At 38.1% G+C, this 23,347-nt stretch overlaps 1 protein-coding gene across 13 annotated transcripts in view; it reads right to left on the reverse strand.

Annotated features, from left to right (window-relative positions):
- Positions 1 to 7,842, reverse strand: part of CD55 (CD55 molecule (Cromer blood group)) — a 45,698-nt gene extending 37,856 nt beyond the window's left edge. For 7 of the 13 annotated variants that reach the window (XM_054467866.2, XM_054468493.2, XM_054467066.2 and 4 more), the window contains exons 1-5: positions 7,274 to 7,721; positions 6,573 to 6,758; positions 4,454 to 4,645; positions 3,483 to 3,582; positions 2,371 to 2,456 (exon numbers count right to left, since the gene is read on the reverse strand). In XM_054467866.2, the coding sequence (XP_054323841.1) occupies positions 2,371 to 2,456; positions 3,483 to 3,582; positions 4,454 to 4,645; positions 6,573 to 6,758; positions 7,274 to 7,373 (664 nt within the window). In that variant the 5' untranslated portion in view covers positions 7,374 to 7,721. Of the gene's footprint in view, positions 1 to 2,370; positions 2,457 to 3,482; positions 3,583 to 4,453; positions 4,646 to 6,572; positions 6,759 to 7,273 lie in introns of all 13 variants that reach the window. The other 6 variants (XM_063672713.1, XM_054469882.1, XM_054471102.1 and 3 more) reach the window with 1 other exon arrangement.
- Between the last annotated feature and the right edge of the window lie 15,505 nt (positions 7,843 to 23,347).

Raw genomic sequence — 23,347 nt, forward strand, 5'->3', positions numbered from 1 at the left:
TCAATGACAGCCTGTCCTACGACTTCTCCTCCATTCCAGAACATGCTCCAGGAACTAGCACCCAGAATTCCCTGTGCCAACACCCCTTCCAGGGCCTGAGAGGGTCCCTCCCACTGGTCCATGTTCTTGAGGGTGGTCTATCCTGCTGATATACTCACCTCTAACCCAACAGACAATGGAGGGTGGATACAAGTTATGGTGGATGTGGTGGACATGACTTGGGTATGTAGGCTGAGTTGTCCACTTATATGCACCAGAGAACCCATACAGTGTGGGAAGAGGAAGGGCTATCTGAAACAAGGTGGGTCTTAGGCCAGCGACCTCCATTTATATTCTTGCCTGGGCTCTGAAAATGTTAGGGGTGGCCCTAATTGCAATAGTCCACAGGAGGAATAATAAACTATGCTAGAAGTATACAGATTGAGAGCAAAACACAAGTTTGAAAAGCAGATTGAGGAGGTAAAGCACAATGATTTAGGGATGAGATGTAGGGAGTTAAGATAAAGAGAAGGGTCTGGGATGATAGTCATTATATAGCAGGGACTGATTCTAGGTTAGCAGATACCATCAGTCAACTAAAATTTTCAAAAAGAAAACATTGGCAGAGAGATAAACAAACAGGTTGACAGTGAGGCTCCATTCAGAGGTAAACTAGCAGCACCTCTGTTTTCTGTATAACTATAGACAATTAGTGAATGTGTCCACTGTTCTTTCCTTCTTCATATCCATATTCACGCATGGACACTGAAGCAACCTCATGTGTTTATAGGCTAGGGCTATATACTTGAGGTGAAGCAGTACATTTTTAAGAATTTACTTTCCATTCAATCTTTTTGGTATGGTCAAAACAAGTTATAAGGAAAATCAAAATGATCCTAAAAGAAGTAAAGCCTTATAGTGATATTTGAAGGCACTGGGATTGCTTAAGAACAGGGGCTCTTTCCTACAGGATGCAGATGTCAGTGGTTGCTGAGTCACAGAGAGGACAGAAGAGTCAAGGAGGAAAACATGAACATCAGAATATTCAGCATGGAGTTCAAGACACCAGATAGGGAAGCAAGGCTGTGGCCTAGATGTGCAAGCAGGAAGATAAAGTGGGTTTGCATTTCTGTCAAATTCATGACACAGCAGGTGCTTGTGAAAATACTGGCTTCAGATGGGAGATTGTTTGTCTGAACTTTGTGACATGTTGCCTGGGTCAAACAAAGATATGGCCCAGCATTTCCTTGTTTTCTATCTTTAATTTACTATCATTTACAATGTCTCTTACTGGACAACAAAAATGGGAAAGGTGCAACTGGGTAGCAATGATGAAAAATTTAAAAACAACTATAATGAGAAAAAAATGGTAGTAGTATGACATCTCAAAAAGAAGGGCACATGGTGGGTGTGGCAGGGACAGGCTCCTTGATGGCACAGCTTCATTTTATTTGTCTTCGTATCAGTTGACCCTACACGTTGCCTACCAGTGTCAATAGATAAATGCTTGATAAATTACACTAAATCTACTCTAGTTTTCTCCCCCTAGTAACACATAAAAACTTTAACTTATCAATAATTTTGACAATAGGGCCTTCAGAAGTCATTTGCAGGAGGGCACATTGTGTGTAGAGAGAGAGAAGGATGGAAAGAAAGCAAGCCTACATTTTAAAATGTTGCATGTATTTTATTCCTCTCAATTTCCAAGAGACATGTGTCTCTAATTGACATAAATTTGACTGGATATACATCCATTTATAATATTATTTCTGCACCATATCTTTCTTTGAGAAGATTCTCAAATACAGACACCGTATTTCTTCTTGACAGTATAAGCTTACCTCTCTAATGATAAAAATACATCACACCTTAAAACCCTTCTAGATAATTATCTCAGTTAATTATTTTAATCCTAAGAAGCAGCATGTAGGCAACACTGGATTTTAGAAATGCTGGGTTTGAAATAAGAGACCTGGGTTAAAGGCCTTCCATTGCCACTTGTTTTAGGATATGGGGTCAAGTCTCATAGACCCTCTGATTGACAGTATTTTCTTACATAAAATTGTGGGGCGGAAATCTTTTACTTATCATACTTGACTTTAGAAGTAATGGTTAGACAATAAATGACCAAGTGCAATACAAACCTAAGTTTGTTTTTAATCCTCATTCTATAGTTTGGGAATTGGGACTCAGAAAACTTGATGGTTTATCTTCACAATTGCTAAATGAAGGAACATCACTAGAAAAGGTCTTAAAATGAGCAAAGCACTCATATATTGAAAGGTGGGTTTGCTACAAATACACACTGTGTTAATTCTTAAGGGGCAGAAATTAATTTATCATTGAGTACTCAGCCTCACAACCTGAGTGCTTAGATTTTTTAACTCTTACCTCTGCACTCTGGCAACGGGTCACTCCACTGGACAGAGCTGCCTGAAATAAGACATAAACTAGAAGTCGGCCCAAATAATTTGTACCTAAAGCAATAGGGGAAGAAAAAAGAGTTTGTTACATTCACACATATTTGACTTTCCTCAAATTCTCCAGGTTATTATCTTAAAATATTTACTACAGAATTAGGTGAATATAAAACAGTAGTTGATAAAAGTCCACACAGTAGTTTAAAGGAAAAGAAAAATTAAGTTTAAAAAGGTGACATCCAAAGAGTAAAAACAGGTACGACATGTACATTTTTTATTTGCATGGGGAATATGTTAGAAAGCATAAAAGTGTTTTAAACATTTTTAAATGACAGATGATTGAACATTTTATACTTCTGAGTTCTAAATATGGGCTTCACAGAATAATAGAATGTACTTATATTTAAAGGGTTCAAAGTACTTCCCAGATTTTGTGTTCATGACCTAACCAATATCTGTGTTTCGTATAGGAGACAAGTGATACTGATATTTTTACTTTATAAAGAGTAGGGACGCACACAGAGTAAAATAGAATTATTTAATTTACAGATATGAAATGAGAAAATAAATGTAAAGTTTTCAACAGTGTCTGAGACATTGATGGTACTCAATGAATGAGTTCCTTTTCCCTATATAGAGAACTTATCAAAGAACTTAGAATACTTTCACACTAGGAATGTCTTTAACTCATGCTGTTTTGTAACAGCTTGTTTGCAGATAGAAAAACTCATGCAAATTCATTATTTAGGTCAACTAAAGATTGGTTTAGTATTTAACATTTGAAGAATTATTTCTGCAAGTATCATCATCTCAATTTTTTTATTAATCACATTTAAAATTTTATATTGAATCACATATTTACTGAAATCAGAATTTAGAGAATTTTGGTGGTATAAGAAATCTTCCTTTCTTGACCCATTTTACTAAATTTAACTGTGATGAGCTCATGATGAAGGGTCTTTGAGGAGAGGGATTTAGTTGCTACCAGCTGTGAATACCAGTCATGAAACTAACAATCTCACCTTAAGTCCTAATTTGTTTTCTCATTTCCTAAATACAGGGTTTTAGTATGCCCAAACTTACCCTGTGTTACATGAGAAGGAGATGGTTGCACCAAATAATATGCCATTTGATACATCAATCTGACCATTTTGGATTTCTCCAGGATTAGGGCATGATTTCTCTAGAATAGAATACAAATTGATTTTTTTAAATTAAATTATCAGGCACACACACAAAGAAGGTAACTATGTGAGGTGGTGGATATGTTAATTAGCTTGACTGTGTTAATCATTTCACAATGTGCACATATACCAAAACATCATGTTGTACACCTAAAATGATATTTGTTGATTATACCTCAATAAAGCTAGGGAAAAAATTTTGAAAAAATTATCAAGCACATATATGTAAATTCATCATCTGAACCATTGATATTTCTTATCCTTAGACTTTTTTTTTTTTTTTTTTGAGATGGAGTTTCGCTCTGTTGCCCGGGCTGGAGTGCGGTGACATAATCTCAGCTCACTGCAACCTCTGCCTCCCAGGTTCAAGGGATTCTCCTGCCTCAGCCTTCCAAGAAGCTGGGATTACAGGCATGCGCCACTATGCCCAGCTAGTTTTTGTATTTTTAGTAGAGTCAGGGTTTCATCATGTTGGCCAGGCTAGTCTCAATCTCCTGACCTCAAGTGGTCCACCTGCCTCTGTCTCCCAAAGTGCTGGGATTACAGGCATAAGCCACCATGCCTGACCCTTAGACTTCTTTAATTCTAATTTCTCTTTATAATAAGTTTTGAAAAAGCAACGAATTTAGAATATATGCTTGTTTTATTTTAGGTAACCTCAAACTAATTAAATGTGAAATTTTTGAATGAATAAGTATGCCTACCACATAAATATTTAGTCTAATTCAAAATAAATTGACACTCATGGTCCTATCAAGAAACATCCTATATAATAATAGATACACATAGAGTTCTAGCATGAATGAAGGAAGGGATACTATTTCCCCCAAACACCAGATGGTTGAAAATACTTTAAAAAATTTTACTCACTTTTACAAAATTCAACTGCTGTGGACCATGTTAAATTCTGAAGGCAAGTTAGTTTTGTTGATAGAGAAAGTTCTCTTCTGTAACCTGGACGGCACACATATTCCACAGTAGTACCGACTGGAAAATAATTCTGAGTGATATAAGGCTGTTTGAGGGATGCAAAATTTAGCCTGGTTGGCACCTCGCAGCTACCTAAAAGTATTAACAAAAGCAGCAACAAAAAAAGCAGTATCAATTTTTGTTTTATAATCTATACTTAATTATCTGGACCCTAATAACCCCCTTTCTTTACTGCTTTGCACATATTTAGTACTTAACTATATTAATATCACCATGGCACTTGCAATGTAGCAAATGTATTCACATGTATACTTTATTTCCTAGTTACTAGAGGCTTAGGAAGTAGAGTTGGTACACACATATCACTATCCCCACTTAAAAAAAAAACAAAAAACCTTTAAGTTGCCTGGCACAGTTCTGGCATTCAACAAATGTTGGTTTCCTTACCCTGCCCTAAAGAACTACACAGCACCATACAGTACAGGAATAGGGTATTTCCAGACCCCTGGACTAATGTCCTGCACAACAATAATAGCAGCTAATATTTATTTACGTATAAACTCATTTAATTCCTACACGCCCTGGGGGCAAGGATGAGTCAATTGTATACATAAAGTATTTACACCTGTAAACAGATTGCCCACAAACTGTATAAAGTATTTACATCTGTAAACAGACTGCCCACAAATGTGAATCTAGAGAGGCATGGTCAAGTGGAAGGGTCATCATTGGATTTGTAGTCAGAAGACCCAAGTTTACACCTTGGTTTTGGCATAAAAGCTGCTGCTCTGGAGGAAGTTATTAAACTACTGGGGTCTGTCTCCTCTACCATAAAGAGGGTAAGAGCCCCAACTTACCTCATGAGGTTGTTTGGAGGATTGGATAAAGTAATAACATGGGGAAGAGTTAAAACATGATACATGTGCAAAGACTATGTACTTCATCCTACTGCCTCTATTGTGGATAAAAATAAAAAGTGAAAGCCTATTTCACGCATGGCTTCTAAAGGTATTTGTGCCAATTTCTGTATTTACTGTAGCTTCTATTAAGTTGTTCAAAGTCAGGTTGTCGGGTCTGTTTATCTTTACTTATATATCTCAAAGCTAATACAGGGCTATGTAAATAACAGATTTTTTTCCTCCAAGATAATGCCAATATACATTTTATGAAACCAAAGGGCACAGGAGGTGTGAATGACTGTATGTATATTCACCTAAAACAAGAAATCTTCATTTCTTTTAATTCTACTAGGTATCAGTATCAAACACGGTTACTGTGTTAGCCCCAAAACAACTCTTCACTGGGCCTCTTATTCATTTTTAACAATCTATCTACCTATCTATATCACAGTTTATACATCTCTCTCTCCATATATATATATATATATATATATATATATATGTCTCCCTATATATATATCTCTCCCTATATATATATATCCCAATTATATATATATATCTCCCTATATATATATCCCAATTTATATATATACATATATTTTTTCAAAGTAGCAAGAAGAGAAGATTTGGAATATTCTCCACACAAACACCAAGTGTTTGAGGTACTGGCTATCCAATCACCCTGATTGATCATGACACACTGTATGCATGTGCCAAAATATCACATGTACCCTATAAATATGTACAACAGATTTTGAAGTAAATATTGAGAGCTTTTAAAAATGCCACCACAGAGTTGTATTTGGTAACTCCTAGTTTATAAAATACTTAAGAAAACAGATCATTTACGCTATGTGTCTCAAGGCAATTGCCAAATATATTTTATATGTTTACTCCCTAAACAATACCTATTGTTTATTTTCTCTACTAGTTCTTTCAAGAGGTACAGTGTTAGGAAGAAAAACTCTTAATGAAGCAGCAGGACCTACTCGGGGTGGTAAATGTCTTCAATTAGCTGGAGTGTGAAGTGCCAACAGGGTATACCCTGGGGTTTAGTAACGCTAGAGAACTATCAATTACTAGTCACTCCAAAGATATATAAAAATAAATTTAAGATACATTCCATTCCCAGAACTTTTCTAAAAAGATGAAGAACTTACGATTGCAGAACTCTTCAATATCTGACCATTGACTGCCCTTAAGGCAGATCACTGAGTCCTTCTTGCCAGGAATTTTCATAAAGCTTTCTTCACATTTGTACGTTACTACGGTATCCTCGGGAAAACTTGTACGGCCTTCCAAAGCTGGCTGGGCATTAGGTACATCTGGGGGAAGGCCACAGTCACCTAGGGAGACAAAAGCAGAACTGAAGGAAATGACTATCAAGTGTCCTCACAGTTGCTGTTTTCAAGACCCAAGCCCCCTTGAAATGCCACACCTGAAAGAGATGACATGCAAGTTTGCAGCATCGTGTGCTCCACAAGGCTGGACTCTGTCGAGAGTGGGGAGCGGTCAGCGGTCTGGCCTCCCATCCTTTTAGACCAGCTTTTTGGGGGTTAAGGATACACTCTCTTTGAGCCCTCCCTTTCGATTTTCCCAGGCTTGGCTGCTCCGCAAACCCAGCCGGGGCCTCTTTAGCCCTCCACGCCGACCCCTAAAGCCAAGTCAGCTGGGGCCGACACAGCAGGAGCCCCAAATGCCGGTGAGCGGCGAGAGCCTTAAAGGTACAGGACGGCGGGAACCACGACCGCGGGCCACGCTCCCCACCTGCCAAGTCCCCGGTCCCTGTGCGTGTCTCAGAGACCGACTTGGACCTCCCACCCAGCCCAGGGGCTTCCCCGGCCGCCGGGCCCCTACCTACCCCACACAGCCGGCAGGCACAACAGCACCAGCAGCAGCAGCCAGAGCAGCTCCCCGAGGAGGGGCAGCGCCGCGGGCACGCTCGGCCGCGCGACGGTCATGGCGCGCCAGGTCAGAACAAGGACGCGCCGCCGGGACTCCGCCGAGTCGCAGCTACGCCCAGCGGCCGGAGCGAGTTGCAGTAAGCAGAAGCCTCGTGGCTCCGCAATACCAGTTAAATGAGTGCTTTGGGCGGGGCCTGGGCTGGGGCTGTGTGTCACCAAGGGTGGGACAAACAAGACGGCTGGAGTAGGGGTTTGTTGTGGTCAGAGGGCTCCGGCGTCATACGCCCCTGGGGGCCCTAGACTCGGGGAGAGTCGGGAGGGGAAGGAGGAGGAGCTCGCTGGCAACCCCCTCTGGGACTCACTCTCTCCACTGCTGGGTGGGGCCTGCGATGACCTGCCTTCTAGAAACCTAAATATCTCCTCGCTACGTAAACACAAACGTGGTGTAAACGGGAGGGGGGAGGGGTGCTCAAGTATCGCAGGCCTTGCTGCCCGAACATGAGTTTGTCTAAACGGAGCATCCCCGCGCTTGGCTATTGCGAAGCGGACCTGCAGGTGCGGTGGAGTTCGGGGGCTGAGACTCGGGCTGAGACGCGGTGCCCTCCCGCGTCGTGGGCCCTCTACTGGGAGGTCTGTCAAAGGCCAACACGAGGGTGGGGAAATAACTAGGGAGGGAGAGGAAGTAACTAAGGAGGAAGGGCGTTATCTCCTAGAACACTCTCGAATGTGAAAACAGAGACCTAGGGAAACAGGTTGAGTAACACAGTAGGGAGTGAACATTGTGCATGCCTTGTTCGGGTGGGAGTCATTTTCTTCACCCGGGTTCTCCTTATTTACCAAAGACACCACTTTGGGATTACTCCAGCCTGACTGTAGAGAGAAATTCACCAGTGTGAGAGAGTGTGTGTGTGTGTGTGTGTGTGTGTGTGTGTGTGCGCGCGCGCGCGCCTTGGGGCGGTGTGGGGTGGGGGAAAGGGGTGGGATAACAACAAAAACAAACAGACCCCAAAAAGCCGAATGGTGGTGTGGTGGATTTTAAGAGGAAGGCTTGTTACAAACCCTTTAGAATAAATAGCCTGAGGTTTGCAAGACTGGCCACACATTAGAATCACGTGGGGAGCTTATATATATATATATATTTATATATTCATATATATTATACATATATAAATATATATGTGTTTATATATTCATATATACTATACATATATAAATATATATATTCATGTATATTTATACATATATAAATATATATATTCATGTATATTTATACATATATAAATATATATATTCATGTATATTTATACATATATATTCATATATATTTATACATATATATTCATATATATTTATACATATATAAATATATATATTCATATATATTTATACATATATAAATATATATATTCATATATATTTATACATATATAAATATATATATTCATATATATTTATACATATATATATATTCATATATATTTATACATATATAAATATATATATTCATATATATTTATACATATATAAATATATATATTCATATATATTTATACATATATATTCATATATATTTATACATATATATTCATATATATGTATACATATATGTATACATATATATATTCATATATATTTATACATGTATACATATATATGAATATATATTTATACATGTATACATATATATATTCATATATATGTATACATGTATAAATATATATATTCATATATATGTATACATATATAAATTTATATATTCATATATATTTATACATATATAAATTTATATATTCATATATATTTATACATATATAAATTTATATATTCATATATATACATATATAAATTTATATATTCATATATATTTATACATATATTCATATATATTTATACATATATTCATATATATTTATACATATATAAATATATATATTCATATATATTTATACATATATAAATATGTATATTCATATATATTTATACATATATAAATATGTATATTCATATATATTTATACATATATAAATATGTATATTCATATATATTTATACATATATAAATACATATACTTTAAGTTCTGGGATACATGTGCAGAACATGCAGGTTTGTTATATAGGTATACACGTGCCATGGTGGTTTGCTGCACCCATCAACCCAACATCTACATTAGGTGTTTCTCCTAATGCTATCCCTCACCTAACCCCCAACCCCCGACAGACCCCCGTGTGTGATGTTCCCCTCCCTGTGTCCGTGTATTCTCATTATTCAACTCCCACTTATGAGTAAGAACATGCAGTGTTTGGTTTTCTGGTCTTATGTTAGTTTGCTGAGGTTGATGGTTTCCAGCTTCATCCGTGTCCCTGCATAGGACATGAACTCATCCTTTTTTATGGCTGCGTAGTATTCTATGGTGTATATGTGCTACATTTTCTTTATCCAGTCTATCATTGATGGGCATATGGGTTGGTTCCAATCCAGAGGCCCGAACTGCACCTTAGACAAATTAAATCAGCATCTTTGGGGATGGGACTGGGTATCAGGATTACTTAAAGTGCCACACTGTGCAGCCAGGTTTGAGAACCACAGACCTATATGGTACTGGTCAGAGTAAAGCTCTATCCAGCTTAGGACCACCCCTGTCAAAAACAGAAAGGATATAGATGGCAAGGTGGGTTGCCCTTCTTCATAGAGAATAGCCTCAAGAACATGCTTCCCTGTAATAATTTTTCTGGGTCGGGCTAGCAGAGTCCTAGCCTAGATTCCTTTTCCCTTAAATGCCTTAAAGCCTCGTTAAGTGAAATTCCCTACTTGGAATTATACTTTGGTCTATGGACCAGCTGTGGTGGTATTTGTTATATCCTATCATGATATTCTTTCCTGAAGGTTTTCTGATAGCTCTTTACTGGTTGGTATGAGCATTATAAGGAAGAAAACAACAATTTTTCAATGATAGCATTTTCTTTGACCCATACCTACTGTATAGAACCAAACCTTGTGTTGCCCATTGCTGGAGCCAATCCTACAGTGATTCCAAGCAAGGGACTACTGTAGGATTTCATTGAAACCTAACAATATTCGAACATTGTGGAGTTTAGAAGTTATGGTGGGGGGCTTTTAAAACCATCTAGTGTCATCCTCATATTTGATGTTAAAATATCTAACTTTTACTCCCATATTGGATATAAAAACACAAGGTATGTCAGGTCCTGGCAGTGTTTAGAAGTGGCACGAGGTGTTCATTTATTCCCCCTAATAACCTCCAGTAACCTTAACCACCACTCCCTTCTGTTGTGCCATTAGAGATAGGTAATCTTCATTCCTGCTTGGGCTCACAGAATTGCTGTGAAAGGCAAGGTAGCATTATGAAAAAGACAGGTTCAAGCAAGACCAGTTATGCAGATGTTAGAAGACTTAACATTGAAGTCTGTTAAAGCTCTCTATGTGTTTATTATGTGAATGTCATAGCTTTATATGCAGAGAAAACAATGAGCTCTGCAAAGTGTCAAAAATATTATCTCTATCACACAGCTCAGTGACGCTAAATGTCCTAAGCATTCACCTTCCAGAATACTTAGTTATTGGCAATAACTTTTTTTAAAAGGAAATTTTGGCCAGGCGTGATGGCTCATGCCTGTAATCTCAGCACTTTGGGAGGCCAAAGCGGGAGGATCACCTGAGGTCAGGAGTTCCAGACCAGCCTGGCCAACATGGTGAAACTCCGTCTCTACTAAAAATACAAAAATTGGCTGGGCGTGGTGGCAGGCGCTTGTAATCCCAGCTACTTGGGAGGCTGAGGCGGGAGAATCACTTGAACCTGGGAGGCAGAGGTTGCAGTGAGCCAGGATCGTGCCATTGCACTCCAGCCTGGGGGACGAGAGCAAAACTCTGTCTCAAAAAAAAAAAAAAAAAGAAAAGAAAAGAAAAGAAATTTTACGAACAATTACTGGATAGAGTCTTAAGTAATAGTTACAACCACCCAAATTTCAACATTCTGAGGGGAAGGAAACAAAGAAATCCACTATGTATTTACTCAATTTAGAAAAGAGATCTATAATAAAATCTAAGCATTCCTCAGAAAAAAGCAAATATGTGAATTTATAACTTACTAAAGATTATTTTAAATAAATGGCCTCATTTGTTGTGTTCCAGTTGCTTTATACACATTATACCATTTCACCAACACAACTTCATGAAGTGAAGATAACTATCCATATGTTGCAGACAAGGAAACAGGCTGAGAGGCTGTTTACCAAAGCCCATGCACTAACTAGCGACCAGGTCAGAGTCTAAACCTAGTTTGATTCCAAAACCTATACTTCTCCTGTCCTACCATACTGCATTCTTTTTATTGGAATGAAAAAAATTTCTTGTATGCAGAGGATGATGAATTAGGTACTTGGGGAGGTGATTTGGGAACCCAGGGGCTTATGATATGAGCAGTAGTTCCAAGGCTTCATACTTATCTACCAGAAACTGTGTGTCCTCAGCTGAGTCACTGCATCTCTCAAGGGCTTATTTCTGCATTGATTAAATAGCATTTGGCACTAAAATAGTCTCTATAGAGCTTCCAATCCAAAACAAGCTTATGTAATTAGGTCAAAATACAAAGAAAATAGGTTTATGATTTTGACAGAGCAAGGGACCATGGTTCTTACTCTTATCCCAAGAACCATACAATGACTAAATCAAAGACTGTTTAATAAACTTCCCTAGTACACAGAAACCCACTAAGTGTCAATACTTGTGTTTGAGTATCTATAATCTAGTAGGGAGGTTTTCCATGATAAATGCTATACAAATATCACAACCAAAGTGGTATGGGACTTCAGAAAGGAAAGAAGGGAGTGTGGTAATTGGGGTGGGGGAGGCTAAAGGCCCAGTGTATTCAACTAAGTATGACAAGTGTCAATGCAATACGGCAAAAATAGGAAAAGAGATGAGATACGAACAAAGGTTTGGGGTCAGGAAAAGGCCTGTTGATTCCAAGAGTAGTAAGGAGTTTAGTTTAGGGAGAGTATGGAGAACTGAATTGAGGCAATGGAACAAGAGGGTAAGAGAGGCTGGAAAGAGATTTGAGAGAGCCTTAAAGGCAAGGCCTGTGCCTTTTACACCATTCAGAAGCATTAAAGGACTGTTGACACTTGTAAGGAGGAAGCACCTGGGTAATTTGGAATTTGCATCTAAGATGCTGGAAGGGGAATGGCTGTCTAAGCAAAGATCCAATTTAGCTAATTATAACAGCCCAGGTGTTTAAGATTAGAGAACAAAAATGTCTTTTAGTTTTAAAATTAATAAATCTATATTAAGGAGTTCCAGTCCTGTTGCTCTGTAAAACTCCTGACACGATTATTATAGACTTTTGAATTTCCATTCCTGCTCTGACCAAACAAGTTTCAAAGTAATAACCCACAGAATTTGGCAACTGATTAGATAAGGAACAGTGGGGAAAAAGATGTGAAGAGGACTCGGAAGTTTGGAGTTTGTGAGATTAGCGGCCCTATTTAAAAGAACTATCCATATTCAGCTTTACACTTGTTGAATTTCAAATGCCTTGGCAGAGTGTCTACATGGAAATGTCCAGCATGCGATGGAAACGGAGGCAAGATTGAGGTGGAGTGGGTGGAGATGTGACTGCAGGCAAGGTTTGAACCAAGGGAGCATAGCATGTGGAAATAGAGAAGCTCAAGGTGTGAGACTTGAGGAGCCCCACGTTAGAAAGTACAAATGACAGAGAAAGGGAAAGGAGAAGGTAGTGGAAAGGAAAGAGGATCGTGCAATTTCCTGAAAGCCAAGGGATACAAAACTGTGAGCAAATATTATCACCCTCTTTGTAAGTGAACCAGCTGGTGTTTAGGGAAGTTAAGAAACTAGCCCCAAACCACATGGCTTGCTGGCAGTAGAACTAATGCTTAGGATCTTAACACCTCTGTTAGACTGGCGAGGCATCATTCCTCCAGAAAATCTCCCTTGCCATGACGTCATGCCTGGTACCTTCCTCTATGCTACCAAAGTATGTAATGTGCCTATCTGTGCCTCACATCTAAGGAACCAGCCTATTTCATATTTACATTCTAACTCAGCCTAAATTTACTGCCAGCTTATCTTAAAATAGCCAATGGGTGGGGGGTGGGGGGTGGGGGTTGGGGGGAACTTTATATTGAGGCATTTTTGTCATGCAGCTGCAAATACAGGTAATTCTACTTCACAGAATAAGGGTATTTTTTAATAAATGAAAACAAATGAGTGGACTCTCCCGTTTCTTATACATGAGTTCTTCAGGAATTCACTAATCAAGGTATCAGTGTATTGCAGCAGACATAGTAGATTTTTTTTCTCACTAGGTGCAGGTTCAGCAGGACCTAGGAAAAGGTGGTCTAATTCCATGTGACATGTTCACCTATGAAATGGCATCCTGCCCTGCAGCTGACTTCCCTCTGTGTGTGAGAACAGGCTCAGCAGCCAGGGGGAAATGCAATGCTTGACTTATGTGAGCAAATATTTATTTGCCAAGATCTAACTTTCTGAGACAATAGTGAATTTTTGCTACCTCCATTTTGGAGGTAGGGGCAGGAACAAGAAAATGTGTGTGTGCACACACATGTGAAACTGTGTGTTCATGTGTGAACTTCAAACACAAATTTAGGTTTTGCAAGAGTAACGTTATTTATAGGAGCAATTGGGAAGGTTAAGAATCTTGTAGCCTTTAGCTGTGTGACTCCTGAGCCATAATTTTTAATCTCGTGGCTAGTTTGTTCATTTTAGTATGTGTGTGTGAGAATGTGAGAATGTGAGAATGTGTTTGCATGTGAGACTGTGTGCATGTATGAGTGTGTAAGCATGTGTGTGTGCATGTATGAATGTGTGTGAGCATGTGAGAGTGTGTGTGCATATATGAATGTGTATGAGCATGTGAGAGTATGTGCATGTATGAATGTTAGCATGAGCGTGTGTGCATGTATGAATGTGAGCATGTGGGAGTGTGTGTGCATGTTTATGTGTGAGCATGTGAGTGTGTGTGCATGTATGACTGTGTGCATGTGAGAGTGTGTGTGCATGTATGAATGTGCACATGTGAGTATGTGTGTATGAAAGTCTGTGTGAGCATGTGAGTGTGTGCATGTATGAATGAGTGTGCATGTGTGTGCATGTATGAATGTGTGTGAGCATGTGAGTGTGTGTATGAAAGCCTGTGTGAGCATCTGAGTGTGTGCATGTATATGAATGTGTGTGAGCATGTGAGAGTGTGTGTGTGTGCATGTATGAATGTGTGTGAGCATGTGAGAGTGTATGTGCATGTGAGAGTGTGGTCCAGCACCGAACCGCTCTGAAACACAAATTTTTCACTTATAAAACAGGTGTAATGATATTACCTCATAGAGGTTTTGTGAGGAATAAAGGAAATAATGTATGTAAAGCATTTGGTCCGTTGCTTGGCGCACAGTACTCAATAAATATTAGCAATAATGAATGATCATGGGTGATGACATGAATGAATGTTTCCTATAACAAGACTTGGCCACTTTTCATGAAATCTATAAATACAGCCATGTCATGACATACAGTTTTAAAATTCTGTAAAAGCAATATAAAATTCTCATGTATTAGCAATGTGGAGATCATTTAGTTGTTTTCCTTATTCTTTCCCCACCCAGTAGTATTTTTCCTTTAGCAAAGATTAGGTCATTTACCAAGATTCAGAATTGTGTAAACATTGGATTCTTTCCCTCCAGTGTAGTCCCATCTGCAGTTTGTTTCCCTTGATTTATCAGCTTGCAAGTTAAGCAGATTTACAATTTAAGCTTACTAGAATTGCATAAGGGTAAGGAGAGAAGAAAGAAGAAATTCACATTGAAGGGATCACCTTCCATTGATACTCTCACTTTGAGACTTAATTAACCTTGGTTAACCATCCAGCAATGCCATGAGTAAACTATTATTACTTACAATTGCACATGTTGGGACAGGTTCAGAGGGGGAAGTGATTGGATAAAACAATACAGATGGCAAAGCCAAGCAAAATTTGAACCCAGGTCTGGGGAGATTTAAAATTATGCTCCGTCCACTCTACGTGTTACCTTTTATTTGTTGGTGCATAATGAAGACTAAGGGGTTCCTCGATCTTTCTCAAAGTGTTCATCGGTGAGTATTTTCCTAGCACTGTTCTTTCAGATGTCAAATAAAATCCATTTACCTACATGACGATCATTTCTCTAGGATAAATAGTACTTTCTCATATAGCCAAATGTTCTGCTATGAAGAAGGTAATTTACTTCAGACAAACAATAATTGCAGGTTTTGTTGAAAACACTTCTGTTTTCTCAAGTCCCCCATCTGACACCACCTCCTCTACTACTTCTGTGACATACTTTCCCCCTCATGTTTCCAAAGCATGCGGCCTCATTTTGATGTCACTTAGTCCATTCAGCCCAAAGGTCTATAATAATTATGTCAGGGTTTGTGTGTGTGTCAGGTTTGCATGGAAAAGAACCAATTTGGAAAATACTTCAGTAACTTCTTACATAACAGACACTTACCATATGACCTTATATTTCCAAGTATGGACCCAGGAAAAATAAAAATGTCTACAAAGATTTGTACATAAATGCTTATAGCAGCTTTATTTATAACAGCTACAAGCTGGAAACAATTCATAAATAGCTGAGTGGTTAAACAAATTGTGGCACTTCCATACAATGAACACTACTTCACATTAAAAAGGAACAAATTAATGATACACACAATAGGGATGAATTTCAGAAACTTGCTGAGCAGAGGAAACTAGGCACATAGAGTAGATATTATATGATTTCATTTATATGAAGTTCCAGAACAAGCAAAATCAACTTATGATGATAGAAATCAAAGTAATGACTATCTGGAGTGGGGAGTACAAGAGGGTAGGAGAATTTACTGCAAAATGGCAAAAGGGAACTTTTGGGGGAAAATGTTCTATATATTTATTGGGGTAGTGGTTACATGGTGTATACATTTGTCAAGACTCATGAAACTGGATAATTTGAATGTTTCCATTTGTTTTATGTAAATTATATCTCAATGAAGTTGATTAAAAGTCATAAAATGGAATCAAAGGTCTCAGATGTGGAGTTGGTGGGCTTTGGCAACAGTGAATCAACTGGGTTATGTGTCAAGAATATACCTTTTCTCGTTTCGCCCCCTGATTTTGTCAGTCAGTTTGAAGTAGTGTTAACCATGGATGTGAAATAATTTGAGCCCATGGAGAACATTAATGGGCTTTGCTGACTTGCAAAACACTGATCTGTTATATATATGAGAAAATTGGCAAAATCACAAAACAGTTATAAGCATATTGCATTAACCATTTGATGTGGATGGTGTAACCTTGGTTGTTTACTGTATTCTGAGAGACACAGTGTTGAATCAGAATGCTCACCAATTACCAAGCCATCCACCGGAACTTCTGATGCAATTTCCCATGAAAGAAGAACCAAGGAGGTTCTGTTCTCCATACTGTTTGATCCCAGCCTGTTCTCACTGCTCCATCTGAAGAGCTAGTGATAGGTTCTCAGAACTAATGAGGTAATTTTATGGATCTTTTCCACATCACCTCTCACCTGCTCAATGAACCCCACTAAACCTTGTGCCAGGATAATGTGGCAGACAGAAATAATGACAGCAACAATTTAGATGAATGTAGGACTTATCATCTGTGGGATGTTTTTCACTAATATCTCACTTAATTCTCAGATCCACTCTGTGAGATAGGAGTTATTACTAACCTCTAAATGAATTTCAGTGATTCTCTAACAAGTCCAAAGTCATACATCTAATAATAATCAGGGTAAAGCATGAACCCACATCATCAACTGTCTGCAGGTTTTGTGCTTGGCCCATCACACCACCCACACTTCACAATAAACTACAAAATAAAAAGCAGATCCCTGCAAGCACCATATTTTAAAGGGTGTTGTGTATTTGGTCTGCTCACTCCAAGCACCAGATTTTTACTTTGTCAGTGGGTAATGTAACTGCCCAACAGATTCTTCTTGCCCACTGTCCAGATGGAGCTGATTTATGCAGATGGGAATTACAGTAGACAAAGTTTAATAGTTTAATACATGTAGAGCTGGCTAAATGGGAGACTGGAGTTTTATTATTACTCAAATCAGCCTCCCCAAAAATTTAGAGGCTAGGATTTTTATAAGACAGTTTGGCTGGTAGGGAGCTAGGGAATGGGGAATGGTGATAAGTTGGGTCAGGGATGGAATCACAGGGAGTCCAAGCTGTCCTCTTGCATTAAGTCAGTTCCTCGGTGGGGGCCACAAAACCAGATGAGCCAATTTACCAGTCTGGGTGGCACCAGCTGGTCTATCAGAATGCAGGGTCTGAAAAATGCTTCGAACACCAATCTTAGGTTTTACAACGTTAATGTTATCTATCAGAGCAATTGAGGAGGTTAGGAATCTTGTGATCTCTGGTTGCATGACTCCATAATTCCTAATCTTGTGGGTAATTTTGTTAGTTTTACAAAGGCAATCTGGTCCCCAAACAAGGAGGGGGTTTGTTTTGGGGAAGGCTGTTATCATCTTTGTTTCAAAGTTAAACCGTGAGCTAAACTCCTCTCAAAGTTAGTTCAGCCTGTACCCAGGAATGAACAAGGACAGCTTGGAGGTTAGAACAAAGATGGAGTTGGTTAGGTCAGATTTCCTTTACTGTCATAATTTTCCTATGTCACATTTTTCTCACTGTCATAATTTTTGCAAAGGTGATTTCAGTAATATAACTGGCTCAGATATATCTTTGTAATAATGTCTACAGATTCCATTAATTCAGAAATTTAAAAGAATAAGGTACATTAAGAGAATAATTATACCCATGCTTCAGAATTTTACCAGTTAAGTCTATTTTACCAGTTAAGTTAAAATACATGTAAATAAATTGAAATGCAATATAAAATACATTCAAGTATAGATGTAACTATAATATCATTCTACAGCCGGGCACGGTGGCTCATGCCTGTAATCCCAGCACTTTGGGAGGCCGAGGAGGGCAGATCACAAGGTCAGGAGTTCGAGACCAGCCTGGCCAATATGGTAAAACCCCGTCTCTACTAAAAATGCAAAAATTAGCTGGGTGTGGTAGCGGGCGCCTGTAGTCCCAGCTACTCAGGGGGCTGAGGCAGGAGAATCGCTTGAACCTGGGAGGCAGAGGTTTCCGTGGGTCGAGATTGTGCCACTGCACTCCAGCCTGGGTGACAGAGTGAGACTCTTGTCTCAAAAATTAATAATAATAATAACTATAATGTCATTCTGATGTTAATTACTAAACACTAGTTATGCCTGCTTAGATATTTTCTACACTATAGTTACTTCCCATATATCATTATCAGTTGTCCTTCAGGGACAGTGTGGTTAAAAATAGTCACTCTGCTGACTCACTAAGGTTTTGCAATTTAACCATTTCATGCCCTCTTAAATAGAAGTTATGTTTAAACTGTTTACTTCTTTCATTCTCCATTGTTTTTCTTAAGATTTTTAGCTGGAAAGCCGGCCTGAGGAGGTAATCCACAATACAGAAAATTGATTTTGAGCCAGGAGATATTAGGCTTATGTAAACAGAGAATTTAGAATGTGCTTAAATATCCAACTTCACAGGAATGGTTAAAAACCTTTTAGTACATATATACACATTATTAAGTATTATGCAATTATTAGTTATGTATACAAATAAATTTGTAATGGAATATGAAATGTTTTATTAAAATGTTTAAGCAAGGCCAGGCGTGGTGGCTCACGCCTGTAATCCCAGCACTTTGGGAGGCCGAGGTGGGCGGATCACGAGGTCAGGAGATCGAGACCATCCTGGATAACATGGTGAAACCCCGTCTCTACTAAAAATACAAAAAAATTAGCCGGGCATTGTGGTGGGCGCCTGTAGTCCCAGCTACTCGGGAGGCTGAGGCAGGAGAATAGCGTGAACCCTTGAGGCGGAGTTTGCAGTGAGCCGAGATTGGGCCACTGCACTCCAGCCTGGGCGATAGAGTGAGACCCCGTCTCAAAAAAAAAAAAAAAGTTTAAACAAGAAGAAAATTCAATTGTAACTGTGTATTAACATGGAAACAAAGTTATTCAAAGAAAAGACTGAAAAATGTTTTATTAAAATGTTTAAGCAAGAAGAAAATTATATCTTCTATATATAATATGATGATCAATTGTAACTTTGTATTAACATGGAAACAAAGTTATTCATAGAAAAGATTGAAAAAAAATAACCGAACTAAGGGTATGTGAATAAGTTTACTGATTTTTTCTTTATATATTTTTTCCATATTGAGCATGCTTTATTGTTACATCTAGAAAGCTTTACTTTCATTTTAAAAGAAATCCTGCCAGCCGATTCATAATCATAATAGTTAAGTATTTGATTATGCTGTGTTGTAACTTGTTGAAACCTAGAAACTCATTTTTTCAAAGCAGATACTCCTACTTGAACTTTTTGAAATTTGATTCCCTTTTAATTATATCTAGCCTTTGTAGTTTGAAAAACTTTTCTCCTTGGTAGAAAGATAAAATGCAAATTGTTTCTGTAAGTCCTTGTGGGACTTCTCATCCAGGATCCAGCCAATTCCACTCTCACTTACCCCAGGCTAGTCTGAGATTCTGATAAATCTTATCCAGACTGCCACAATAAGCCATTACTTGTTCTCTTCCTGTCAGCTGATTACATGTACAATGTCCAAATTAAGTGCACATGCCCAGCAATCACTTCCCGTTTTCACAAAATAAAGTCCAAGCTTCTTAGTCTGCTTTCAAGGCCATTTATAATTTGTTATTAGGCCTTTCCTGCTTTGCTCTCACAGGTTTTATTTGTGGATGAACAAAATGTGCTATGCTCTGGTCAAATTACCTTCCTCGCTGATCCCTGGCATGCTATGGTTACCACCTCTGCATGTTGATTCACTTACAAGGAATGCCCTCCCCACCCAGCTGGTCCAATTAAATGCTTCCTTGGCTATCAGTCTGAAGGGTTTGCACTCTCTTCTGATCTCCTAATGTAATACAGCGATTTCCCCTAAAGTATGCTTGCATTTGTTTGTGACATCTCTTCCAGTATTATGTTGAGCTCCTCCTTAAATCATATAAGGTTGTTTAGCTCTGTTTCTTCTTCCCCTCAATTAGATTATAAAGCAATTTAAGACTCCCAAGCCTTCTGCTTGGACTGGAATCCTACCTCCCTCTCTTATGAGCTCCATGGCCTGGACAAGTTACTTTATTTTAGTGTGCCTCAGTTTCCTCATTTATATAATAAAATGGAGATAATAATGTCTCATAGAATTAAAAGAGATAATATGTAAAGAACTTGGGACAGTGCCTACTGTACATTTAACACCAATTAAATATTAACTGCCATAACTGTTATTAGAAGGTATTTTAATGTAAGGATGATGTTTCATATTTCTTTATATCTTCCACAACAGTTGGAAAATTTTACTAGGGACTGATGAGTAAAGATTTATATATTGGTTTACTGTTTTATTAACAAGATTAACTTTTGTTAATAAGACTATCCCAAGTGGGCAAATCTTGGGGACTTTATTAATACTCTATGGTGTATCAACATTGTATTATGTGCTGTGCATACATTATTTTACTAAGCATTCACAATAATTCTTTTCCCACATGGCTTTTATATGTGGTTTTAAAAATTTAGCTTTAGATTATGTATGTATATGCATGTGCACAGGCAATTTAAAAAGCCAAATGGTACTTTAAGGAAATGAAATAGTAGTTCCCCAACCCAACATCCCTCCAAAAAGTAGAAATATTCAGTAGGTATTATCTGTTGACTTCCTGTTGTGAAGATTATAATTTAACTCTCTTAAGACTCCCACTTCCCACATCCTTCCAGCATAATTAATTGCAGTTTGAAATTAACATTGTATTTATCGTATTGGTACTATGTAAAAATTGTTAACAAGTTAGCATGTAGTGCATTATTAATTTCCTTTTTTGTACCAAATTCTTTATACTTCTTTTAGTTAGTAATTGCCTGATTTTGTTGTTTTCTCATTTTTTTAATGTACCTTTTGCTAGCTTTGCACAGAACCATATACTTCCTTGAAACATGGTCAAAAACTTTAGACAGACTGTGAGTTCCACTTTTTTCCTTCTTCTTTTCGGAGTACAAACCTCTTATAGTTCTTCATTGTCTTTCACCAATCTGGACTTTCTGTTACGTCATCCTGAGAATTACCTTACCTCTTTAGTTATTATTGTTGGATGCCCGGCTTCTTGAATTCTTATCTTCCTTTTCGTATGTTTCTCCTCATTTTGAAGGTGTGTATTCTCCAATAGCTTCCTGGAAAAAAAAGGGGCATGGGAGGTAATTTTCTTTTTTAGATTTTTTTAAATGTTGAAAAGGCTTTACTCTGCCCACAAACTTGATTGATAATTTGTCTAGGTCTTAAAATCTGAGTTGAAACCATTTTCCTTAGGATTTTGAAGGCATTTATCCATTGACATCTAATTTTAGAATTACTTTCAGAATAGTAATGTCATTCTGATTCTTAATTCTTTATGTTTGATCCACTTTTATTCTATTGAAAGTTATGGTTTTGTCTCTGTAAATTTGGAACTTCGAAATTTTAATCACAATGTGACGTGTTAGTCTGTTTCCATTCACTGTGCTGGACCATTCAGTCTAGAAACTTGTGTCTTCCAATTTTGGAAACTATTCTTATATTATTCTTTTGATAATTTTTTTCAGTATACTCTTTTTAGAACTCTTATTAGTCAGACTATTAATCCTAGAACTCCTATTAGTTCTCTAAACCTTGTATCTTTTCTATTTTTGTTTCTCATCTTGTTATATTTTCTTAAAATTTCTCAACTTTTATCCAGAGCTTCTGTTGAACTTTTATTATTGCTATAATATTTGTAATTTCCATGAGCTCTTATTCTCTGAATATTTTTAACCAGCATTATTTACTCATTTAACATATATAGTATCTTCTTTTATATGTGATGATATTAAATATACAGGATTTTGCTTTGTTTTGATGGTGGTTTGTTTTCTTCTTCTGTTTGCATTGTCTGTCTTCTGAGTTTCTTTTTGTCTGTGTTTGTTAGTTTTGTTCTCTGTATTTCATGTTGGAGGCCTCCTCAAGCGTCTTATGATCCATAATGTTTCCTTCAATATTTACAAATGAGACTCCAAAAAGCTAGTTGTAAACTGTGTGTGTTTCCTGGTTGGCTTCAGTGTAGGGTTATTGGGTTGGGAACTTGACAGTGTGGGAAACAACCCCATATGTTAGCATCTGGAAGTATTTTCTCTTAGTCTCATTCATTTCCCTAAAAAGAAATACTCTGAAGTCTCACCTGGAATGGAACAGAGAGGTATAAGCCCGGGTGCCAACATTCTGGGATCTTAGTCTCACCAGGGAGTTACGGGTCTCACCATTCAATGTTTGCCTTTCCTACACTTCTTCTTTCACTGTCAGTTTTCCTAGAGTTGAGAACTACTCTGGTTTTGATTTTTCCATGTAATGCCCCTTGCCTCCTCTCTGGGTAGGAGAAATGGCAAAAACCTTCTTTGTCAAATAGCACTTCAATTAGAAGCAAAATCATGAGTGCTTTGTGCACACATTGAGCAACTGTGATCCTTCAGAATTGGCTGCTCTCGAGAAAGAAACCTCCCTACACGTCACCACACCCCACCCCACTACTTTATCCATAGGGAAGCAGCTGCATCAAATGGCCAATGGTCCTAGTTCCTGGCACAAAGTAAAAGCATGATAATAGTCTCCTAAATGCTCTGCATATGAGAAGGGTCCTTCAGGTCTGTCGACTTTATATACAGTTTCAACTGATCCTCCTATTTTCGGTTTAATTCCTCATCTCCAGAGGTTCTTTGTGCCTCCAATTTCTGAGCCTTTCTGGGGTTCTGCCCCATAAACAGACTGGCTACAGGCAGGAAGGTTTTAGCTTTCTACTTTCTGCTAAATCGGTAACAATTCAAACACCTTTCTGCATCTCCTCTGCCATTTATTCTTT

Source organism: Pongo pygmaeus, chromosome 1, assembly GCF_028885625.2.
Source record: "Pongo pygmaeus isolate AG05252 chromosome 1, NHGRI_mPonPyg2-v2.0_pri, whole genome shotgun sequence".
Classification (NCBI taxonomy): Eukaryota; Metazoa; Chordata; class Mammalia; order Primates; family Hominidae; genus Pongo; species Pongo pygmaeus.